Here is a 24,880-nt window from a genome sequence, read left to right on the forward strand (position 1 = left end):
GGTGACTTCCTGTTCTTTGAAAACTTACTAGATACTGTTTTTGAAACAAGATACTAAAGTGCTGTCTAAGAGATCCTTGCATCTTTACAGGCAACACAATGTATGTGTAGTTTTACAGGAGGGAACACCTGTTAAGCTAAAAAAATTCTGTCTCAGTATCTTCTGCATTCTGTTCATGGTGCATTAAGGGTTACTGAATACTCACTTTTACTTTTGTCACTGTGGGACTGACATCTTTAGGTTGTCATTGTAGTTCCTTCTTAGAAGTATGAGGACACCATGCTTCCTTTCTCAGGTTTCTCCCATTCTTACTATTTATGATGAAACGAATGATGCATTTATCTGTTTACAGTGAGTAAGTTCCAAAATTTATTAAAAAATGCTTTTCACATTGATAGGAAAAGAGGAGGGACTACTGGGTTTTAGAATGTACAGAAGTAGCTGAGTAAACACTAAATGTGATTTGGTATGCTTCTAAGAGTTTGGAAGTTGCTGGGAAGGAAAAGGACATATGTGGTGTGTATCTGCCTAGAAACTCTAAGACCGAATTAGAATGTGTTAAGTTTACATTCTGGGAATACAGTTGTGCAGTTTACAAACTTTTCCTGCCTAGAGACAAGGGGTAGCATCCAAGAAGGGACTAAATTGCTAAGCAACTTGTGTGGTGAGTATTGAATTCAAGCTTGTAGTTTGTACCATCAGCTGTTCTTGTGAAGGAATGTTCTTTATTGTGCATTAGGGCTGGGTGGAGGAGGATTAGGCCTTAGTTTCCAGATCTGTTGAGCACAGGCACATCAGTACTCATTCTCTTCTGTTTTCATTAAAGACAAAGTGAAATCGTTCCGGGCAGCTCTTCAAGAGGAGGAACAGGCCAGTAAACAGATCAACCCGAAAAGACCACGTGCCCTTTGAAATGGGCCTTTGCTGCTAAGGGAGCCCACGAACCCATACTGCTGTAGCACATATTTGTTACAAAACCCAGTGGCCGGGGGAACTCAACTACTTGAAAGTGTAAAAGCGTTAGAAATGTCTGTGGAAATGTCCTGTTTCTTATTCACCTGAATGATATTTTCAGTTTTGTGTGAAATGCTCCTATGTCTACAAAATGCTTCTAGACCTGATACCACATCCATGCAGGGTTCAGATCTGTGAAGCACTTTTAGTATTTTACTCAAATAGTGAGATTTGTTTGGAAATACTTGCCATGTTTATAATAATGAATCAAAACTGTGGCCATTAAAGTCACAGCACTTCCTTCTGACCATGTTCACTTTTATTACAAAAACCAGCTGTGCAGTTTAAAAATTGTGGCGTGCATGTACACCTCACTAGTGGTTTTATGTAACTTCTCTTCTACAGACAGCTGTGCTTACCTCTTCCCATTCTGTGCCTTGATGAAGGCTACTTTGAACCCTAAATACCCTTTCAGAAGCACAGCCTTAAACAACTACATTCCTTATTTGTCAATATAAATTACTTCTAGTGCGTGTACATTTCTGATGTGTTTTAATACTTATTTTTTAGTGGCTAGTTTCATTTCACAGAATGTGCCATATCATTTGAACAGGAACTGCAAACTGTTAGGAGTGGATGAACAGCTGGACATTCCATTTTCCTTGTAAAAATCTGAAATCTTGATTTATTTGAATACCATAAAGAATGGTTATAATTTTAACATCTTATCTGTGGTAATAAAAAAAAAAAACCAAAAAAAACCCCGAACAAACCAACAAAAACCCACAAAAATATGATTTAGTTGATGTATAATAAAGGGTAATGTTGAAGTACTGAAGAGAGTTGTATCTTAGGATAATGCAGATATACGCTATGTGGTATGGTGTGATAATGCTGTGTATGGATAGTTTAACTGTCAAACATTGGGGATAAATACATCCATACTGGCCTTTCACATACTGTTTTAAAAACTTAGCTTTTGATGCATGACAAACTTACATGTACATTAACTGTAGTTTGCAGGTAGTTTGAGTAGTTCTGTTGCTTTAAGAAGTAGCTAATACCTATTTTTCCCTTTGTACAGTGCCAGCAGCTAAAAACTGGGGTGAAATTGCATCATTTGACAATTTTGCACAATATCTTTACCTAGTGCTAATAGAAATCCCACAAGTACCTGAATTCTTATAAATGGCGCCATATATATCAGCACTTTTTAGATGGTGGCACTCAAGTTATTTTTGCAAGTCAGTATCCAAAAAAGATTGACCTTTCATGTAAGAACTTCTTGTCAAATGAAGAATTGTAGACCTCTCTAGGAGTTCTCCCTGTTTCCAGGAGTTCTTATCGGCAGACCTTCCCTTGGAACTGTTTAAAAATTACTTTTGGAGTACAAGCTTGTTTGTTTCTGCCAGGCCTGGGGGGAAATAAAGGGAAGGCAATGAAAGGAGAGTTAAATGAGCCAGAATTTCTTGTAGTGTTCAATGTTTGTATCTCCCATAGAAAGGTAGGCTATGGGAAGCTCTTGTCGCATCATGGTTAATAATGAAACTCCTCCTGTGTGTAAACATGAAAACTGAGACAATGTAGATTTTACATAATGCGTTTAATAAATTAAGCTATTAAATGAATTACATCTGAGAGTTTTTATTATGTTTGGGAAGAGTTTAAATTTGTCAGCACATCAGTTACATCTTTAGAGCCAACTCTTTTGTCATATAGCACTGCTCTGACTTCGGTTTTGCAGCATCGCACCTCTTTCTCAACATTTAAGAGCATTGTCCATCACAGTTAAAAGAAAAACAAACAAAACAAACCACCAAACCCACAAACATGAAAACAAAGGCAGCAGCTTCTGTTAGCAGGTCATAGTACAAGTTACTGTATAATACCAGAGGGCCCCTTTGAAGCTGCTTCTAGAGAATTTTTACTTTCTAAAATGTCTCTGAAAATTCACACATAGTGGCTTCCATATTATTCATCCATGAAACCTAAAGCCACAACCAAGCCGTGGCCTCCTGCTGGTATCAAAGGGGACATGAAAAACAGAATCTACTTTCAGCAGCTTTTTACTAAGCTATGTAATTGTATGTCCTGCCAGCACATGCAAGCTCTGTTTACAGCCAGTCTTTGTGCCAGAGCCTGCTGTGTGATCTAAACTGATACTGAAGCAGTGAGAATCAAGATAACCTGATATGGCTTCTTATGGCACCTGACTTCCTGCAGCCCATTGCCATGATGGACTGAAAATTACTTTTTAACAGGACTCAGGCAAACTCATGCTTAACTCCTGTCCTGTCCAACAAAAGCGTTAATAAAGTGTGACACAAGTCTCCAGCATTTGTTCCTTCTGTGTTAGTCTCGGCATATTCCTTGTGGCTACTTACGTGACTCGTAATTTAGTTTTGCATGTAGTGAAGCAGCAGAATTACTGAATAAACTGTGAAATAAATGAGCAATTCAGTTTTTGAAGTCAACATCTCGGGATGCCAGTAAATCCAAGTCTATTTCTGTACATGCTTCTAAATCAGTGACTTTTAAAGAACTGCCAGGGGATGTCAATGGTGGTGTTAGTTGAGACTCAAGATGTTTTTTCCATACCTAATGATTCAATGAGGTGTGCAAATGAAACGCTTATCTTAGAGGTTTTGCTAATTTCCTTCTTTTCCACTTAACTGTTGTCTTATGGAAAGAGATACCATACTCTACCTGGAAAAAATGATGTAGTATTTAATACACAGGGTGATGCCTTCACCCCTGCATGATTCTATAGTTCATAGTTGATGTTTTTGACAGCTGCTATGCAGAGTTAATTCAAACTTCCTTGGGAAAGCTCTGCCTTGTCCTTAACTCATATATATACATATACATAAAACTCAAAACTATTTATTAAGACACTTCAGTACCTTTCTGTGAGGATGCAAGCATGCACTGCTCTTAAGTCTCACCAAAAACTTTGATCTATGCTAAAACTCCTTGCCTTGAAGTCACCTTACAAAAATAGCTGCTTGAATTTAGTTAGTCAAAAAAATCCCCAGCCTTTCTGTTTGTGCTTATGAGATGTGGCCCTTTGGTAGTTTTCTTCTGGTTACTACAGTGGGGGAGGAGAGGGTAAAGGTAGTTTCAGAAATGTCAATAATGTTTCTCTAAGTGCTACCAAGCCTACAAGAAAATGCTTTTGTTCCTGAGAAAGTTACTGGGATTTTTTAAAGAGAAGCAGATTACTAACAGGCTTGGAATGTGGACTGTTATCAGAGGACAACTGGAAAACAGGCATTTCAAACCAAAAGGAAGCATTTACACTTTAAAACAAGCAAACAAAAACCAAAGACAATGATCACAGATTCATTTTTGTTGTCCAGACCAGAGTTATGGGTTATACTGTGAAATACTGTGCAAGAATATACTGAGTTGAAGTCCATGATCAGAGAACACAGATTTCAATTATGGCAGCAGCAGTCCAGTTTTGAGAGATCCACTGTCATGTGGAAGTCCAGCACCTCACTTCAACTGTGAAAAAATTTACTGCTTTTAAAATACCATGCAGCAGGTTGCCTGCTATCTGTGATAAAACTGCATCTAACATTTTAGTAACAGGCCAGCTGTATACACCGTGCACTGCTCTTACAGGAAGCTTGTCCCATTGCACTCTGGCTTAGGTAAGACTTTGCTGCCAAAAAGCAACACCTTTCATTCTTCCAGCAGGATCTATGAGAAATGGATTCCTTCTGAATTGAAGCCATGCAGCAATCTGAAAGAGTGAAATACTTATGTTACAATTGTACAAATTTATACTTCAGCTTAAGGCATTTCTAAGATGTGCTGGCTGGCAATGAAAATAGCATGAAAGCAGCCATCACTGGTCATCTGCAATAAAGAACTGCTACAAACTAGTTAGTTACGTTGGATCCTACCAGGTTTACTGGGTTTCTTTAAAAGCAGGAGCTGTCTTAGTTATTACACTGAGAAACAGCTATGAACTTTTATCTCAAATTAGAAGAGGAGTCTGGACAGTGCCACTGTCCAGAAATAAAAACAGTATATAGCCTTTAACTTTTTGTATGTCAAATTATGCTATAGACTATGGTCTAATCCTCAAGGCAAAGAAAGGTTGTGTAAATCTCCAGGGAAATTCTAGTAACAGATTACTAAAGCCATTTTTAAAGAAGACATGGAAAGGTCTAGTCCACAAACACCAAAAATAGGAATCTTTAGCTACTTGCTTCTCAATACCATAAGCGGCACTTAAAGTTTATATGGGGTATAAATATTTCTTCATGTTCAGCACTGGAAGTGAGGAGTGCCTGGTACTGAGAGGGAGACTACAATTCCTGTGCAACCCAACAGTAATCTGAGCAGTACAGGTACAGGTGCAGATAGAATTTAAAGACGTTTGAAAGGAAGGCATAAAGAGAGAAAAAAAAAAAGAATACCGAATGAAATCATCTATATCCATTGAACGGGCTCGTTTTTCAGAGTAACCTGTATCTTTCAGGACTGTCTGTATTTTCTCTCCTATTTTGAAGTTTTCAGGTATTTCCTGTCAATGCAAAATAGGTTAGAAATTATAGTCTATTCATAGCACAGAAAGAGGTTCATTTAAATTATCTATTTTTTCCTGCTCTTAGAATAGTTTTTATTTCAAGGGCTAAAAAGTAAATTGCACATTTTGTTCTATGGATTGCTGTATTACTCTATTGTATCTGAATTTTTATTTCTCATCTCAGGCACTATAACTGAATCACAATAGTATTGCACAACACCAAATGTTTTATTAGATTAGTAAAAGAGCTTGAAATATACAGAAAATATTTTAATAACATACTGGATTTTAAGTTTTGTCACTATAGTAGTGACCCTTTTAGATTTTTCACTAAGAAAACAGTCAAGTTGCTTCTTCAAACTCTCTTGGGAAAACTTTAACATGTTAAGCTTTCAGTATTAATTTTTTACTTTTCTAAAAGGCAGCATACAGGTAGGTCACAGTACACAATATAAGAAAAACAAACTTACTGTATTATGTAAGGAACAATGAATTCGGTAATTATGATCCAGCAACTGCTCTACAGCACTTGACCTGAAAGAAACGCAAGTTCAGAATAAAAACTGAGCTATAAATACCTTTTTTACTTGGTTCTTAATCTCTGCTATAAAAAACTGTAAGGGCTACAGAAAGGTGTTCTCTTTAAACAGCTGCCTATTTTTTTCTACAAGAAATGGATGGGTTCCCAAACTTTGAAAAGATTTCTTTGATAGAAGTTACTTACTTAAATGCTGCAGAGAGAGTCTTGTTTTTCCTAACAAAGGCTATCCTTACGAGACCATCCCACTCCTGAAATTAAAAATTTCAGAATTTATGGAAAGTAACATACAACCACAACAAACAAGAATAGTCACTCCAGACAACTTTACAACAATACTTAACACAAAGGAAAATCCTTTATGAAAATGTCTTTCTAAGCAATAAAAAACCTGTCCAGTCTTGGCCAAAGCAATACAAATTGAGGAGAAAATACTTTATCCACAAGAGCTTTTGAACTGTACTTTTGACTAATCTTATCTGCTGCAAAGGCAGGTATTTGAAGAAAATCTGGCTAACATTGGGCAAGGCTGAAGTGGTCTTTTAAGTGTTTTAAAAATTAAGAATGCTATCCTGTAACATCTGTCTTATGAGATCACACACTCATCTGAGGATACGACTTCTCAAAGGGGTTCCTTTGATCAAGTCATCAGCCATAAAGGTCTCAGGGATATATAAACCACAATGCAAGGGACATTATCAGCAGCCTTCCAACTGACCTTAGTCTTACCAGAATTTCTGTACATGAAGCTGGGCCCAAACTGACGGTGGCATGTTCTGTCAATGTCCTAATAGAAGCCTAATGAATTGAGTACATATTTTGGAAACTCTAATATTGATCTGATACTTCATAGTAAAATTAGCACACGGAACCGAGTAGTAAGTGAAAAGAAAAATTAAGTATTATCACTAGTACATTACATTGAGAATACAGTGCTCACCTGGAAGTTGATAGGTGGTGGTGGGTTCTTTGGCTCTATTCTTACAACACTGGATTCGACTTTGGGAGGAGGCCTGAAGTTGTTCTTTCCAACCTGTTGGTCAAGAACAGTCAGGCAGCTGCGTGAATAAGTAGCAAATCCTCACATCCACTGAAACACTCTTCTGTCTTTAACTGCTCTGTTACCTCACATAAAATGACGTACCTTCATCAGATGGTCCACTCGAGCTAGTAACTGAGTATTAATAGAGAGCCTGCAGTACAGTTTAGTTCCTGGTTTTGCAACCAAACGAAGTGCAAACTCCCTTTGAAACATAAGTATTGCACACCTGAGAATAACAGAAATCAAGAAAATTAATTCTAAATAATAAATTTTTATGTCAAAAGTCAACACAGTTGGAAAACACTGCTGTTAACTCAGCACTTACAAGTAGCAAAAGTTCACCGTAAACAAACTCTGCTAATTAGCTCAGTGTGCTACAAAAACAGCCATCAGAAAACTTGCTGAAGTGATCTAAGTCTCCTCAAAGCTGTAACAGAATTTGATTATTAATACTGCTAAATCAGTCAAGATCAAAGCGACAGGCTAGTCTCAGAGTGACTGTAACAAAACATTTTGACCAACTCTATGGTGAATCCTTCAAATTCAAACTGTCCAGTAATGTCACCAACATAAGTGCTTTGTTGAGGGAAATCAAGAACTGCTGACATACTGAACAACACACAGAAACACTTGAGCAATTAGATTTTTAGACCAGACAACAGGAAGGGACTTGGTTTTGACCCTACCCTTCCACACTACTATTTTAGGTAGGAAGGCATCTGAAATGCTACAATGCCCTACTTATCTCTGGAATGACAACCAGTTATAATACTGAAGAGGTGGAACTCCTCTTTTTATCAGCTGGACACTCACTGATGCCAAGACTAAATCTCCTCCTCATCTTAATACATCAACCTACCCTCATTTCCAGGCACTGTCAGGTTTATATTACAGAAAAATTTTGGTATGGCTCTGATCCATCAAACTGGTATTTTAAGAACCAAGTAAAAAAAGTGATCTGGAAATATTTTTAAAACTATTTTCTTACCAGGTAATACAGAGCTCTACTCTTCCACATACCTGAAAAAAGGTCTATGAAGCAGTAACTTGAAAACAAAAGGTGAAGAAATCTGAGGAAAAGAGTAATAGTGTTAGTACAATTTCTGGGAAATTAGCATTTTAAAGAATAGTTTTACCATTTGTTTTAGCCCATACCTGGTAAGGCAAATTAGCCACACATGCATCAAAGAATGGTAAGTCTGTTTTCAAGATATCTCCAACCTTGATTTCAAGTTTGTTTGCCAGACACCTGGGGAAAAAATCGTTATTATCCTCAGAGAAGAATGTTGTCAAGGTTTTGCCAAGCAGCTCCACGGCTTCAAGTGCTCACTATTTCCAGTTGTTACTTACGTGCCCTGGACTCTCTTCTGAAGCTCACCAACAAGTCTAGGGTCAATTTCACACGCAATAACCTGAAAAAAATTATGTATTTGCAATTTTATGCAACACCTCCTAAGTAGGATTAAAATTTTAATCATAAAAAAAACCCAATCCTGTATCTATTGCTATGGGTTTAAATAATTCTTAAAAATTCCCTCTTTGGCTATGCAGCTTTCTCCCTCTCCAAACACATGCAAGCTGTACCACACAAATGGATAACAGCAACACAGTTTGATCAAACTACGCAAGATTTACATAAGCAGCTAAAAACTCATATGCATTATTCAAATGTTAAGAAAAATAACCATGCAGTAATTCTACCGATTTGAATCCAGCACATAAAGACCACAGTCCAAGCCACAGTGTGGTCAGAGCTTGGTAAGGCGGTGTTTGTGTGTGAATTTGCACTTACTTTTTTTACCTTCTCCAGCATCTTTACTGTCAGGTTCCCGGTTCCCGGGCCGACTTCCAGAATGACATCCGTGCGGCGCAGGGCAGCCTAAGGACAAAGAGCATTTCGCGTGCTTTCCTAGAACGGATGTCGTGCAACCATTTCACTTTAGAACGAAAGGCGAGTGCTTTCTACGTAGCAGAAAGCTGAAACCAGCTATAAGGAAAGCGGGAAAGTCGTGAAAGGAAGAAGCAGGAAACAGGGAGCACAAGAAGGTCCTAATGCTGGCCATGAGGAATCCCTGGCCACGCAGCAAAGCCAGAGAGCAGCCGCGTTGGAAAAAACCGAAAGCATCGTACATAAGCACAAAGGGAGTGTGGAGCAGCACCCGCGATCCCTGCGGCAGGCAGAGGCCGAGCCCGGCCGGGACCGCGCGTTCCCGGAGCTCCCGGCAGCGCCGCCGCCGTCTCCCACCTTCTCGATGATGCTGTTGACGACGAGGGGGTTCTTCAGGATGTGCTGCCCGGCGCCGGTGTTGAAGAGGATGCCTAGGGCAGAGACCGGCGTGTAATCGCGGCTGCTCGGCCCTCGGCTCCCGCGGTGCCTCCCGCCCAGCCCCGCCCGACCCGCACTCACCGCCGGCGCGGCCCTCCCGGCGGTCCGGGCGCTTGGCGGCACGCGCTTTGGGCATGTCGGCGGCTCCGCTGGGATCCCTTGGGATGCGCCGGAATCGGCTCGGCCCGGCCCGGCCCGCGCTCCACGTGCCACGCGATTCCGCCGCTCCCGCCCCGCGTGCCGCCGCGCCGCACGGCGCCCCCTGGCGGGCCGGAGGACCGAGCCCCGCGGGACGTCCCGCTCAGGGCGGGGATGCTCCCGGGATTCCGAATGCTCCGCTCGAAGGGAGCGGCGAAAGTCACCAAGTCCGCAAAGGCTTACAAAGGTTCGTTAGAGAGTTACAGCCGGCATGGAAGTCGGTGTGTTAGTCCCGTACCTTCTCTGTAAGCACACGGCACACGGTCTGAATAATGCGGTAGGATGAAAAGGAAGTGAGAAAAGAGAGATGAATTAAAGGGAGTTGGTGGAGAGACACAGCAAAAAAGGAAGGGGAAAAGGAAGGGATGATGAGAAGACAGGAAGGCAGGAAGGAAGAAAAGAGAAAAGCTCAGTCCGCTCTTTCAGACCTTTCTGGAAAAGGGTCGGAGGGATTTGGAGGTCTTCGTTGGTCTTATCCTCCCTTACTAGATTGACCTTTGGTCGGCAGAGCATGGCCGCTTCTGTGTTGCTGCTGTCTTTTGTGGACTAGAGCAAGGATGTGTGTCCCAGAAAGTGCTGATCCAGCTCCTCAGGGCCCCTTCTCCAGCCACCACTTGTTCCCTCTCACAGCGTGTTAGCACCAGCAGCCCTTGGCTGTCTCCACAGCCACCCGAGTGCCGGTGCTCGACACAGACACAGTGCCCCCCGTGTCCTCCCGGGTCCCACACCGCAGGGGGCGGCCGTGTCCGCGCACGGGATGCCTCGGCCGGGGGAGCCCCGGTGTGGCACGGGGAGGGATGGGGTGGGATGGACAAGCGGTTTTTGGGAGCAGCTGCTCGACGTGGCCGCCCCGCCGTGCGCGGAGGGAAAGGGAGACAACCCGCCGAAAGACGCGGGCGGGCAGAGGGCAGGAAAGGCTGCGGGACATCAAGGAGCACGGGGAATCCGAGGGACGGAACGTTGTTTTTCAGGGAGTATCTCCTCAGCATTAGGCTGTTCTGTATAAACTGCGGGAATCGTTCCTTCTGTCACCAGTCCAGCGCCTGCTGTCCAGTGGCAGCCTTGGGAGAACGGATTTGCAGGGCAACCCTTGTGGATCTCCGCCGATAAGGCAAGAGGGCTGGAAGCGCCGCGTGCCGCAGCACCGATTCCCGGCCATTCCCGGCCATTCCCAGCCGCTGGCACGCCGGAGCTGCGGGTCCGGGGCGGGCACGGCCGGCTGGGGGCTGGCTGCTCCCCGAAGGGGCAGAAACCGACTCACTAGCATTAGCAGGCACATTAGCATGAAGTACACTTTATTTTTCATGTATTTCTTGTATTTTTTACTTTCTTATATATATATTTCAGTTTTGCGGGTTGGCGTATCTCCGCCCTCACGCCCTCCGCCCAGAAGGCACGTCTGCGAAGCGCTGCCAAGCTTCCAGTGTTCCTCCGCTTATCCTGCGGCGCGCCCGAGATCTGGGAAGCGCTCGGGACCCGAGAACGGCTCGGGAACCGGGAAGCGGGAACCGGGAACGCCCCTGACCGCGCAGCGTCGCGTGACGTCATCGCGTGCCGCGGCCCTGCCGCCACAGGCCACGCCCCTCAGCCGAGACCCCTCCCCTGTCACTCGAGACCCCTCCCTGTCACCCGAGCCCCCTCTCTTGTCACCCGAGACCCCTCCCCTGCCACCGGAGATCCCTCCCCTGTCCCCGAGATCCCGTCCCCGCTCCGCCTCTTCCGCCTCCTGAGGGCGCGCTGCGGGGAGCGCACGCCTCGTGTCGCCGATCAGTGACGACGGCACGACGCGCCGGGGAGCGCCGTGGTGGGGCCGCCGGATCGCCGTTCCCGGTTCGTGCGAGGCTGGAAGGGGCGGGCAGGGGGGGAAGACGGCCTCGGCTTTCAGCGGCGCAGCGCTCAGAGCACAGAGCACCGGGGCTGTGTCGCTGCGAGCGGTGCTGCTACTCCGCACCCGCTTTTGCTGCTGCTCAAGGGGCCGTGCCCACGTTGGCTCTCCCCGAGCCGCCGCGCTGTGTCTGGTCCCGCCGCGGTGTGCCTGTGCCCGCCCCGGTGTGTTTGGGTCTGGTCCCGCCGCGGTGTGTCTGGGTCTGGTCCCGCCGCGGTGTGTCTGTGCCTGTGCCCGCCCCGGTGTGTTTGGGTCTGGTCCCGCCGCGGTGTGTCTGGGTCTGGTCCCGCCGCGGTGTGTCTGTGCCTGTGCCCGCCCCGGTGTGTCTGGGTCTGGTCCCGCCGCGGTGTGTCTGTGCCTGTGCCCGCCCCGGTGTGTTTGGGTCTGGTCCCGCCGCGGTGTGTCTGTGCCTGTGCCCGCCCCGGTGTGTTTGGGTCTGGTCCCGCCGCGGTGTGTCTGGGTCTGGTCCCGCCGCGGTGTGTCTGTGCCCGCCACGGTGTGTCTGTGTCTATGCCCGCCGCGGTGTACCTGTGTCTGTGCCCGCCACGGTTCCAGCTCGGCCGCACCACCTCCGGGCATCAGGCAGTGCGGCCTTCGTTGCCTTTTCTACTGGCACTGGCCAAGGCTTTGCTCAGAGGTGGAAGGAATAACTGCCACTTAATAGGAGGGAACTCTTTCTCCTTTTCTTTCTGAAACAGTTTTTGGTCGGGGTAGTATTAAGGGGAAGGTATCAAAGGGATATGAGGCATTAAGCTGCATGGTTTGCTGTCAGAATTTGGGGGGTTTTGTGGAAAAGAGCATATATTTGCTTTCATTGATAGTGTTTTTTTCCTGCAGGCTAGAGAACAGATTTTGTTTGTAACAGTTTTACCTTCATCAGACGCAGACTGAATGCAGCAGTGGTGAGTTATTTCTCAAGTTTGTTACCTCAGAAGACAGCAGTGTGTGTTAAATACAAGAACATGGCCCTTCAAGCAATACTGATGCCACTTCCCAGTTATACTCCCATGTGTCTTGCTTCCCATGTCTCATAGATGAACTCAGGTCTGTAATGTCTTTGGCATGTCTTTCAAATTAGCATCCATAATATATGAGAACTACCCAAGCTTTTGCAAATACCACATTCCTTTGGATTTTGGTTTCTTGAAACTTCATCGGAATGCCTGTTGTTTCATTGATCTATGTTTTTCTTGTCTTTTTCTTTCATTGTACCATTTTGCAGATGGGCATATGCTATCATATGTATAAATGACACACCAAAGGTTTTTGCCACCTGTGCTTTATATATAAACTTTTGAAACTGTATCATCAGAAGTACAATTCAACTGTAGTTAAATTGAAATGGCTTAAACCCATTCCAGAGCATGAGGGCAGACTGAAACTTGCATTTCCATCTCAGCTGTTGTGCATTAGTTTGTTCTAAAGTGTTCTGTCTTGTGTCTTTGAAAGTCTGTTAAAATGAGATGAATTAGGAAGAAGTCAGGGAATGAGATTGACCATGTCATATTAGTTATTCTATAAACTTACTGTTAAACATTAAAAATATTCTGCTATTGTCTCTATATCCATTTTACTTTTCCTATGTCATCAGTACTGAACCCTGTGATAATCACTTCTGTGTTATATCCAAGTTAATCCTTGAAATAGTCCCACTCATTTTTTTACTGCTTGTTTTTATTGTTAGGTGTTTTTGATCACTTTGGTGCTTTCTGTTTAACCTGAAAGGCCATTCTTCTTCTCAGTTTTTTAATATAATTTAACTTGCTTCCCTTAAAATTATCATCAGCCTTGCTTGCTGCTGCCCTTTATTCCTCTGTTCCTCAATGTTCATTGTTGTTTTATGCTTTGTGTCTTATGCATACTTTATTCAGAACTAGATTTTAGTTTCAGTGTTTAATTTTTTGTAAAAATGACATTTTGGAAGTTTTATTCTTTCATTTTTGTCAGTAGCAGAATGGTAAAACACACCTCTAAATTTTTCCTGCTTAAACATTTTTATTTGTTTTCTTTGCTGTGGTTTAAATGGTACAAACTATAGATAGCCTTGTTCATTTACATAAAGAAAAATTAATATATTGAGTTTGAAGGGTCTTAGTAACTGACATAAGTTATTGTGTGATTTGAGTGATCACTGTAGTCATTAGTGGTTTTGAGTAGTAGATTTAATAACCACAATACTATTAGTTTTGGGTTGACTGCTGAGTAGTACTAAAATATGGCTTGACTGGTACAGATACTAAAATGTTAGAAAAGAGATTAATGGAAAAGTTTGTAGAAGGCTGGAGAGAGATCAATGTAAATACCAGTTTGTGCTGTATCAGTATCACTGTGGATGCCGGCAATCCTGTTACTTGTTTCAGAAGGTGTTCCTGTGGCTTTTCAGCATGGGAACTTTGTTTTTCACATTTTCTGTAAAACAAATGTGCTGTGAAAGATAATCAGTCCTAAGTTTCTACTTGAACTTCCCAAGATGGAGTATGCAGCTACATAGTTGTTTATTAGTTGTACAATCTGCTGGCAAGGAGAAAGACAGGGAATTAAAGAATGAAGAGTAGAGCAGAAGCATGTCTTCAATTTTTGCCAGTGAAAGGAGATTAAGTAGTTCAGAAGTGAGAATGGAAGTGTGGGACATTGGATGGTAAGGATAAGGAACTGGTATTGGTACATGTGGTTTCTGAAGACACTAACTCATTGTGCTGAGGGGTGACATTTGATGTGTTGTTGTCCTTACAGGGGTCGGGTCTAGTTAATCACTGTGTGGGTGTAACCAAAACTGTATTCTGCACCTCCAATGTAATTTCTGATGAACTGTTAACAATAGATCATTTGCAGCAGCTGCCCAGGGCGCACCTGACACCTCTGGCTACAAGCTGGGTGTTAAAGAACACTGGGACACAGAGTGACTCAGCTGTGATAACTCCCCTCTGGGCAGGCCTTAGCACCTTCACACCAAGCCTGAGGGATCATGTCTGCTAATGGGCCATAAGGGACTGGCATAATAGGCAGTTGAAATGACCTAGACCATGAAAGATTCCAAAAAATATCCTGTGACTCATAGAGTCAAATCACCCATTGTGGAACTCTCCACCCTGGGGAAGGTACTGAGCATTCTCACTTGAACCTGAGCATATGTAATCTTGGAGTTTGGGGACTTTTGGTACCACTTGTGGGATCCGGAGGGGGACCAGAACCCCAACAGGACTGTGACTGCCACTCTTAACAAGACTTTGACCATCATTCTCACCAACAGGTTTCTTTTCCTTTTATTTTGCACTCAGGGGGACCACGTGGTGCTCAGCACAGAGGCTAATGAACACCATTTTGTTTGTGCCAAGGGTGCTCGTTATACATCTGGTTTTGTGTGTTAAAGCCAGTTTTTCTCTGTATCATTGCAATTATTGTAATTTTTTAGTAAATTGTAACACTGACTTGTAATCTCTCTTGAGCTGGGTTTACTTTTAAACCAGGACATGTGTGTTGCTTATCTTCTAGGTGTAACTGAGTTTGTTTTCTTCTCGAATGAGATTTGAGAATATGCTGTTGTCTAGTTTAGGATTGTCATATTCAGTGGGATCTTGGACAGCAGATTTTTCTTCTTGTGTGTGATTAGTGTGATTCAGACAAGAACAAATTCTGACATGGCAATACAGTCATGCTTGGGTTTGCAGCTGAGAATTGAATGCTTTCTGGTGGAAGGGATTTCTTTTCCTTCCATGCTAACCCTATATGTGCAATTGAGTTGTTATAGCAATCGGTGTGAACTACAAAAGAGTAGCAGAAAGCAACCACTCTGAAATTGCTCAGTGTTTATTGTGAAGACAGTCTGACATTAGGAAGTAACCATGGGAAATGCTACTGTTACGCAGTAATCAAACCTAGAAATTCTGGGTGTTGTGACACCAAGTGCAGATCCTGCCTTCTTTCTAAGAGTGCATTCCTTACAAAGTTGGCAGACTCTGCCAGCATTTTTATACATGCCTTATAGCTCTGAAGGCACCCAAAAGGATAACAGCCATGTAACATTTACCTCCTGAGTTTCATCTCTAGGTTAATCTTGTAGAAATAGCCTAACAGTGAGTGAAGCTGTAGAAGTCCCCAACAAACTGTGGAAAAAGTCCTTGTCTCTGTGAATTAACTTATCTGTGGTGTAACCCATGTGCCTTTGGCTTTCCTGTGCAACAGCAAACTCTGATTTGTAAGAGGTGAAAATTGTCTCTATCCTGTAATATTAGAGCCAATATTCATGAGCCTTTGCTGTCCTGTGGGGTCTAAGAGCATCCTCTGCCTACATTATGATCTGAAGACACCCTTGATGCTTCAGTTAAAAAAAAGAGGGTGGTCAGAGAGGATCACACCAAACTAAACTTGGATAGATCTGGGTTTAAACCCCTGAAGCACATCTGTGTCTGCCTGCAGAAATAAATTTCACACATGCATCTGCACATGGCTGAAGTTAAAACTGTGTTTTGGGAGAATCCCATTAAAACAGAGTATGAGCTGATGCTCTCATTGAGTCAAGCATCTTTACGGAGGGCATGCAGAGTATAAGTTCTCAATAGAAATTCTCCTAGTGGAGAGGGAAAGCAAGGGGAGACTTTGTCAGAGTTGAATTTGCATGCTGAGACCTGAGCCTGTAATGGCTTGACACCGCTGGAAGTCATGTACTGCTCCTTCCTCCTGTAGTGTCCTCCTGTGTTTGTGGAACACTGTGCTCAGATGGTTTAACGTTTTGGCTTGTTTGATTATTCTTTTTTTTTTTTTTGGTTGTTGTTGGTGTGTGTGCCTCCCACCTTTTGTGGGAAATGATGGCTCAGTGATAATGTTTAAGTTTGCTCTAAGTTTACTTCACTTGGGAGAAGGAGACTGAAATAAAATCAGCTTATCTCTGTTCTGCCTGCTCTTTTATGCCTAGCACATTGACCCGGCTAGCAGTGTGGTGTGAAAATGATTGGATCATTCTGCGTGATCCAAACCAAAACAGCATTTTCCCCCACTCCAGCTTCAGGTATTTAAGGGGTGTGGGAAGAAACAGAGAGACATACTATTTATTTTGATGACCATATGTCTTTGTATTAGCTTAAACCACAAATTCAAGATTGGTTCAGTAAGGATTGGTTCAAAATAATTTAAAAAAAATTACCTATTTTTCTTTTTTATTTACTTTTTTTAAAAAAAGAAAGCAATTGTACAGGTAAGACTGGTGACTTACTAGAAGAAAACAGAAGCTGTTTAGATGAATTTTTGAAATGTAAAGGCAGTGAACAGCTCTTTGTTATGAGTATAGGTTTGCAATTGACTTTGCAAAATCCCAACTTTAATGAAGTATTTTGCCATTTGTGCGTCATGCTATTCGTATTTGCTGAACGTTCATTAATGTTTTTCCAGTTAATTTTTTGCCATCCAAATCATAGAGAATATACTATGTCTTTGAACATTTTACAGTATTTATAAACCTTATCTAAAAGCTGCCCCATCTTCAGGGAGTTTATTATTTTTTAACTTGATTTTGCTTGTGACAGCATCATCCAGTGTTGTGTGTGGACTGTTGTTTCCCTTGGCCAAAAAGCAATTATGCAGATTCATGGAAGACTAATCTCTTGAGGGCTGTTAAATTCTCTGCCTCTTACTAGGAAATCCTTGAACCACTGTGTTCTGGATAGTGGCAGAGCACTGTGGAGAAGTGTCCTGATGTAGGTATCTACTATGGTTTTGTCAGAGAAAGAACATTGGGTTGAGTGAATTTTTGTTCTGATCCACTAAGCTTAGTTTGATTTTTCTTGAGTTTGCTTTTTAATTTTTTGGAGCAGCAGTAGCTGTTCCAGTTTTTACATGCAAATCCAAACCATTTCAGGAATGAGAAACATTATTTAAAAAAAGAAGCTTTGCAAATATTTCTCTTTGATTTTTGTTGGTGGTGTTTTTTTTTGTTGTTGTCCTTAGAGCTGCCAAGCTAATAATTTTGAAACAAGAAAATGCTAAAAAAATCTGCCTGGTTTTTCTTTTCATACTTTACTAAGTGTGTCTTCTGATGAGAACTGTTCTAGATGACATGTACAAATTTTAAGTAGAATCAAAACCCTTTGTTTTTTTTCTCCCCCCTTTAAATACATTATCCCAGAGGTGCTGTATTCATCGCTGATGGGCTCAGGCTTGGCCAGTGGTGTGTCCTTCTTGGCATTGGCTCCTTGGCTCTGAGGGAAGCTTCTGGCAGCTTCTGACAGAAGCCACCCCTGTAGTCCCCCACTACCAAAACCTGACCACAAGTGGTTAAAGGAGAAAGATTAAAGGTTCATCTCATGAGAAGTATAAAGCAGAGAGGAAGTAATTTGTTCTGCTCAATTATTGCTGTAAAGAGAGTTCTGGTTTTGTGGTTCATTGGTTTGTAAGTAGAATTCTCTAACCTTAGGACCTTCAATTCTTAGTCAGTTTTCATTAAGGTTAATTGATAGATTGGGAGTTCTTAGGGACTTTTTTTGTAATTGTGCAATGCTAATTCTGGTATAAAAGGTCTTTAATATTGGTATTAGTTTTGTTGTTAGTGTGGTTTTGTCAAAAATCAGAACTTTTACACCTACATCAGAATGAAATTCTGTTTCACCAGCTTTCTTACCATTGCTCTAACAATTTTAATCTCCATTTTTTCCTAAAGATGGAAAAATAAACTCTTTTTGCACATTAAAAACATAGAATCAGAGTCCTTAAGGTTGGAAAGTACTTCAAAGATTGAGTCCATCCTTTGATCACCATCTTGTCTACTGGACCATAGCACCAAGTGCCACAACATATTGTTTCTTGAACCCCTTCTAGAATGGTCACTCCACCACTTGCCTGGGCATCCCGTTCCAATGCTTAACAACCCTTTCCATGAAAAATTCCTCACAATGTCCAACCTGAACCTTCCCTGATGCTGCTTGAGGCCATTTCCTCTTGTCCTGTTTGAGGAGAAACTGTTCTAAGTTGTTGATTTAGAAAATGCAAGTACATGAATATTGCCTAAAATTGCTCTTTAAAAAACCTCTAAAGCCCAATTGGTGAGTTTTAGCAGCCAGGCATTCTTTATTATGACACACTGCGTGGTCACAGCATGCCAGTTGCCCTGGGAATCAGTTTGCCAACATGCACATAAAGGTGCCTTCACTATAGCATTACTTGATTGTTTATTGTTTGTTCTCCACATTCTATTACTTATTCATGTCCTTTCCCAGCGCTTACTGCTGTATATATTTATCCTGATAAGGTCTCTGGGGGGCTTCACTGAGGGTCTCTAATGGTCCTCTGTGTCAGGAACCCCCAAGAATTCTCAGTGTCTGCCTATGAACTTCTTTAAGACAATACAGCTGGTTACAGAGTAGCTTGATATTGCATGGCTGGCCACTTCAGTTCCCTTCATTGTTTCTTTACTTTGCTTCGTTACTTGTTTTAAATCACTTGTCCCAGATTTATGTAATTTCTGTGGTACACTCAGAAAACTATTAGTTCTTGTTACATCTCCAAACTCAGATATCATGAATATTTGGCATGTATCTGTGTTAGGAGAAGTTTACATAGGTTGTAAACAGATGTTTTTTAATGGAAAGAAAACCAGTTGAGTTCATAGTTTCTTTAACATACATATGTCTTTTTTTTTCTTGTAATGTTGTTTCTGTGGTCATTATAAACCTAATCTCTGTCATCTGGAGAACAATGTTTTGCTTTATCTTCATAGAGCGATAGGCACTCATAGACATTTATAGTTCAGCTGATTAGCATTTGTATGCTAACTAGATGAGGAAATTGAATATATTGAGGAAAATTCTGTTTAATTTAGGACTAATTGTGAAACTTAATTCTTTATTTTTTTAATTGATGGAATTGTTTTGATGAAATTGAATTATCATAGTATTCATCTGAAATGGATCATTTTATCTCTTGAAGGTAAAAGAAAAAACAAAAGTGTTAATAATCTGTATCTTTGCCTCTTTCAGACAACCCCATGGTTTACTCTGCTTACAGCTGAAGTTATCTCTAGTTGCAGTTTTCCTCTCAGTTGCAGTGCTTCACAGGGGAGGTAACTGTTTTAAAATAAAATTATTTCCTATAATTCCTCAAATCTAGTAAATGTGCTTGTAATGTCAGACAATGCTTACTTTTTCTGCTGAGAGATTTTTGAAAGCAAAATAGTTTAATTACTGTGCCTTGACACTGCCTGTGAGTGGGTGTAATTCTGTCTTTACACAGTGTAGTCTAATGAAAAATTACCTTGGGGTGTTCAGAAAATATGAATGGAAAATACCTATCTATTCTTGCTATCCTTTTTTCCTTAAGTGTTCTTCCTCCTTTTTAAATGTTCTCAGATTTTCATGGATCTCAACAGTGCTAGCGCTGTTGTTTTGCGAGTCTTGACACAAGCTACTAGCCAAGATACTGCATTGTTGAAGCCAGCTGAGGAACAACTGAAGCAGTGGGAGACACAGCCAGGTTTTTATTCGGTCTTGTTGGTAAGATACAGTGGAAAAGTGCTATTAAGTAAAATTTGAATAAAGAGCAGATAATGGAGAGTGTACCTGAAGGCTGGATTCTGATAAAATAAGGAATTATCCTGTGCTGTGCAGTGCCATAGACTGGAGAGCTATGTTGTTAAAGAGTGTAATGATTGTCTGGTTCTATTAATTATTAAGCTTTTATTCCCTGATCAGCCCAGACAAAATTAGCAACACATTTGTTGTGTATGTTGTTTTTTTAATAAATTGAGTATTAGGACTGGTGATAAACATTTTTTTAATATCTAAAAATTAATGTTTAACACAGTGTTTCACTTAAATGTCTAATGCATTTTGTTCATGTGCACCTGTACCCACAGAGGTCTGTGTACTTACATATGTACCAGGTCATGTGTTGATACAATTTCTATTTCGTTGTGTTGAGCAGTTTTTAACTTAATCTTTAATTTTTTTTGACAGAATATCTTTACAAATCATAGCCTGGATGTGAATGTAAGGTGGTTAGCTGTGCTGTACTTCAAAAATGGAATTGATCGCTACTGGAGACGGGTTGCACCACAGTAAGTCCTGATTTTTTTTCCACTTTACTTTCTACAGTTGACTTTGTTATGGTTGCCAAACAGGAAAACAGCAGATACTTAGTTCACTGAAGTTACTTTAGAATTTGTGGTGAAACTGATAAAATATTTCAGTTTTCGAACTCACTAGTAAGCCCTTTTGTCTTATATTGCTTTTTAAGGTTATTGATGATATACTTTTTAAAACTGAGTTGTAAGGCTATTTCTTAGATATGTAGATTTTGAAGTGTTGCAGTAAGTGTTAACACTTGGACGGTCTGATAGTGGCAGACCTGACACATAGTAAATCTCTTGGAGAGCAATGAAGACATTCATTGAAGCTGATTCATACTGAATGTGTACACAAAAAGAAGCAGTACCTATGAGTTTAACAAGTTCTGATCTTCATTATTTTGTGTTTTTTGGATATGTGGGTTCTGATAATGCATGATAAAGATACAAGCAGTATTCATGAGCACCATATAATTTACTTAAAAATTAGAGAAATGTGCCATTTTAGTATGTCATACCTACAGAATTAGATCCTTCTCAGTGTTTTCTGTGAAGTTCTTTTTTTTTTCTTTTAAAATAGGTGTAATTTCAAGAAGAGTTTAATTCCAGAACTCACATAGACCTGCAAGTGTTCAGTGTCTCTGGCAGTGTTCATCTCTCTTAAACACTAACGAGGGACATCACTGTCAGATTTAGGGTGTTAATTGGCATTCTAGGTCCAGTGTTTGTGGCTTGTGAATTTAAGCTGGTGCACAAAGTATGACACAAGGTATAATTTCCATTGTTCTTTGCTTGAAATAGTTTAATGTGTTTTGCCTTACGTTGTAAGCTCTTCCAAAGACCTATCCAAAGATGGAAAAATGATAAAATTCTGTATCCACAGCACATTTTAAATAGTGTAGTATTCTTTCATTATTATGTAAAGCACTAGGGTGTTTGTATGTGGGGACTAGTATACCATTGCAAAACATCTGCAAGCATTTGGATTCTCTTTTATGTGAAAGGAAAATATCATCTTTTGCATGGAAAATGGCATATATCTGACATTTCTGTTTAATGGATGCTGCTTACGGTACTGGTATTTAGCAAGCATTATCCCAAGAAATTAAATATTGTTACAATTTGTTAATATTTTTGGATAGTAGTAGCATTTCTAGTGAAAAAGGGATGGTTTGTTTCTTGAAGAAGTAATGACTACAATTTTACTGTTTGAACTGAGGTAAAAATTAAGTAACAATCTTTCAGTGTAGTTTTCCTGTAGTTTTAAATTAAATGTAATTTTAAAAATAAAAAATTACTGGCTATTATTAAAGATTCTGTGGGGTGAATCTGTATTAAATTTCCAGGGCAATCCTATTTTATACCAGTTTCTAATTTTTTCACCTTTTTTTCATTTTTAATGCAATTAAAATAGTACATAAATTAAAAAAAATCGTTGGCTGCTGTTAAAGATTCCATGGGGTAAACACGTATTAAATTTTCACTCTGTGTCCAACTATTTCTCCATTTCTAATTTTCCTTCTAAACTTCTTATATGTGGTATCATCACGGATGACTTTTCTCATAGCAGAATATGTTCAGGGCATTTTGAGAAATGCCAATTTAAGCGGTAATTTCTCAGATCATTGTTTTATGAACCAAGCATATTTTGGATGTCATGATGTTTTGCAGGCTTCATTGTTCAGGCTGCATTTTTGTTGTCTTTGCAAAATTTGTGTCTTTCATCTTGTGTCTCTCATCAGCAGCTGTCCCCTCTCCATCCATAGTAGAACATCAAAGCACGTTTTGATCTACAGATCAGACTTAAAACAGCATTTTCCAGTGGGAGTGATTTTGGAGTGGAGCCTGTGAACTTTCTCCCTCCTGCTTTTTCAGGCAGCTTTCCAGATAGCTGTGAGCCCAGGCTTGTCATAGCCTCTTTTCAGGCACAGTTTGGCCTCTTTTTGAAATTTCTTGTCAGCCTCCTCAAAAGGTGGTCTCATTTGATAATTCTGCATGTTTTTGTTTTCTTCAGAAATGGTTTTTCTTTTATTCAAATGTTGAACATGTTTTTGGTATTATAGATATGACTTTTAAATCCTGTTTCTTGTGTCCTTTATTCTCTTATTTGAGTACCATCTTAGCAACTTTAGTAATACTTTTCAAATCCATAGTTTTGTTTGAGTAATAACTATAAATAACTCCTTATAAGCCAGAAATCCAAATCTGAAATAACAGACTTTTTAAAAGCTCTAAGATAACTTTGTAAATATTTGGATACGTGTTTCCCCATACAGCAAACACAGAAAAAGGTCAAGGAAACTTTGAAATTGCGAATTTTGAAAGAGGAAAGCATAAATACTTAGAAGTTCATGTCTAGATGAACTTTCTTTAATTTTTGGGCTGCTATTCAGTGCTGAAGGGAAATAACTTGCTGAGTGGTACACATTCCTTCTAGGTTCTCTCCTGCCTATAACTTTTAGATATGGATTTGTGTGACTTTCTTGCAATGCATTAATGGAAGATGAGGACAGTGGTGCCAGTGACGATGCCTGTGGCTCCTGCAGGGGCAGAGTTGCAGCTGCGGGGGTTGGGAATATCCCTCTTCTCCGGCAGATGTCACTGTGGTATTATTTAAGCAGTAAATTCCTCCATCGACGGTCCCTGAACCCTTAGAGGTTCTGTCACACACTGCTGCGTGCCGCTTGCATCAGCATTGATTATTCTTAGAGGGTTTTTTTCATTATTGTTTTTCAACTTTGCTTATCACAAGCATCTGTATTGGAGGCATTCACCCCCATGAATTTATTTCTTTTCCTTTGTTTTGTTTGCCATGGCAAAAGCTTAATTACAGTAAGTAGTGAACTGAATTCTTGCTGCTCTTAGACTATGCATATGATAAGTTTAATATAATTACAGAAGAAGTAGTTAGTGTAAGGGGTCTCATAAGCTCACAGACAAGGTAAACAAAATAATATGATAAAACAGGGGTTTTTTTTCTTTACAAACCAGGTTTTAGATGCTTTCTATTATTTCTAAAAGGGAGGTATTGTACAAGTTACATTTAATTGAGAATAGAATTCTCAGCTGTATTGGTAAAAACTCAGAGTTTCCGAAACCACTGAGAGTATGCCTGTATGTGTGGAAATTATATACTGCATTTTCATATTAAAATGAAAACGACCACAAAAATTTATTTTTGTGAAATGTAATCTAGTGCCTTTAGATTAATAAATTAAATAGTTACCTGCAGAAAAACTTACTGTTGAAGAAATCTTTGTAAATTTTGCCCAAAAGGGTTTTAGGCATAACTTAATTCTATGCAGAAAAATCTTAAAGTCTAAGTCTTGATTAAAAAAAAATTAAATGTGGTTCCTGTGCTATAAATTAACTTTGGAAGTAAGACTTAGTGTGCAGTTCTGAGTCATCAGTGAAGCAGTGATTTGCCTTGCTTTTGTACTAGACTTTGAATGATTAGTCTTTGATCTAGGAAACAGTGACTACTTAGATGTAGGCTGGAGGGGGGAAATGAGAACTGTAATACTTTTGCCAATGTTTGATCTTACGGTAAATCCTGTCTTTTTTTATTTTTTTGAGATTCATATTTAGGATTTTGCTTGATTAGTGTGAAAGGTATGCTTTAGGCAGCTTTAGGCATAATTCTAAATCTCGATATATAAACTGGTAGGTTAGACAACAGGAAGTGGTTGTGTTGGTGTGTTTAATCTTTTTAATTTCCAGCCACTAGTCTTCACTGAGATGTGATATTTGCATTCATGCTTCTAAATTGTTCCAATATTATAGGTGGAACTGTTTCATCTAAACAACCTTGAGTGGTAATCTAATGGCTTTTTATAAAGAAGAAACAGCATTGTATGTGCTATCAGTGATTTAAAATGTGGTTTTTTTGTTTCTTTCTTTTTTTTCTTTCCTGATAGTATAACCTATAAATACTAACAAAACATGAGTCATATAAAGTCTAAAGTAGTACAGGAGTGATATGATATTGCAACATGTAGTCTTAAATTGATAGAGGTCACTTAAAACGAAGTATTAAGATGTCACAAAGTCACTCTTGAATGCAAATTAACTTTTATGACTTAGAATTTGTCCTTCTTAGTGTTTTCCCCTGCATTTTTTGGGGGATCTATCAACATACTTTTCACCCAAGGGTATAATTCTCAAAGGGTCCATACTTTTAAGATAAGACTTACTTGCAGAAAAGGGCTTGTAATAGAAGGAACTTATTGGTTTGTCATAAAGAGCTGTCATCTCATAAGGTGATTGCTGTATTCTGGGCATTTTTTGGTCGTAGTCCATTAGTATACATGGGCAAATTCATGCTCAAATCATCAATCCTGGCAGTAAT

At 40.4% G+C, this 24,880-nt stretch overlaps 3 protein-coding genes across 6 annotated transcripts in view; 2 read left to right on the forward strand and 1 right to left on the reverse strand.

Moving 5' to 3' along the window:
* KIF2A (kinesin family member 2A) overlaps positions 1 to 2,602 on the forward strand; it is a 51,607-nt gene extending 49,005 nt beyond the window's left edge. For 2 of the 4 annotated variants that reach the window (XM_071581746.1, XM_071581748.1), the window contains exon 21: positions 827 to 2,602. In XM_071581746.1, the coding sequence (XP_071437847.1) occupies positions 827 to 912 (86 nt within the window). In that variant the 3' untranslated portion in view covers positions 913 to 2,602. The remainder of the gene's footprint in view (positions 1 to 826) is intronic. The other 2 variants (XM_071581749.1, XM_071581750.1) reach the window with 1 other exon arrangement.
* On the reverse strand, positions 2,539 to 9,639 carry DIMT1 (DIM1 rRNA methyltransferase and ribosome maturation factor). The gene is made up of 12 exons (XM_071581751.1): positions 9,482 to 9,639; positions 9,320 to 9,393; positions 8,867 to 8,953; positions 8,425 to 8,486; positions 8,230 to 8,323; positions 8,095 to 8,144; positions 7,177 to 7,300; positions 6,973 to 7,065; positions 6,219 to 6,283; positions 5,965 to 6,028; positions 5,385 to 5,491; positions 2,539 to 4,702 (listed from the first exon to the last, which is right to left on the reverse strand). The coding sequence occupies exons 1-12, from the start codon at positions 9,534 to 9,536 to the stop codon at positions 4,660 to 4,662; spliced, it is 918 nt and encodes a 305-aa protein (XP_071437852.1). The 5' UTR covers positions 9,537 to 9,639; the 3' UTR covers positions 2,539 to 4,659.
* A 1,703-nt stretch (positions 9,640 to 11,342) lies between these two features.
* Positions 11,343 to 24,880, forward strand: part of IPO11 (importin 11) — an 81,510-nt gene continuing 67,972 nt past the window's right edge. Inside the window, exons 1-5 of the mRNA XM_071580708.1 lie at positions 11,343 to 11,428; positions 12,321 to 12,385; positions 19,448 to 19,530; positions 19,817 to 19,960; positions 20,423 to 20,523. Of these exons, the coding sequence (XP_071436809.1) occupies positions 19,823 to 19,960; positions 20,423 to 20,523 (239 nt within the window). The 5' untranslated portion in view covers positions 11,343 to 11,428; positions 12,321 to 12,385; positions 19,448 to 19,530; positions 19,817 to 19,822. The remainder of the gene's footprint in view (positions 11,429 to 12,320; positions 12,386 to 19,447; positions 19,531 to 19,816; positions 19,961 to 20,422; positions 20,524 to 24,880) is intronic.

This window comes from Pithys albifrons, chromosome Z, assembly GCF_047495875.1.
Source record: "Pithys albifrons albifrons isolate INPA30051 chromosome Z, PitAlb_v1, whole genome shotgun sequence".
Taxonomy (NCBI): domain Eukaryota; kingdom Metazoa; phylum Chordata; class Aves; order Passeriformes; family Thamnophilidae; genus Pithys; species Pithys albifrons.

Bases quoted from the DNA above. Each gene is read 5' to 3' on its own strand.
- DIMT1 (XM_071581751.1), bottom strand. From the start codon at position 9,536: ATGCCCAAAGCGCGTGCCGCCAAGCGCCCGGACCGCCGGGAGGGCCGC. The intron at 9,394-9,481 runs GTGAGTGCGGGT...TCTCTGCCCTAG, and splicing joins CCGGGAGGGCCGCGCCGGCG to GCATCCTCTTCAACACCGGC. The intron at 4,703-5,384 runs GTATTCTTTTTT...TCACTCTTTCAG, and splicing joins GATATAGATGATTTCATTCG to ATTGCTGCATGGCTTCAATT.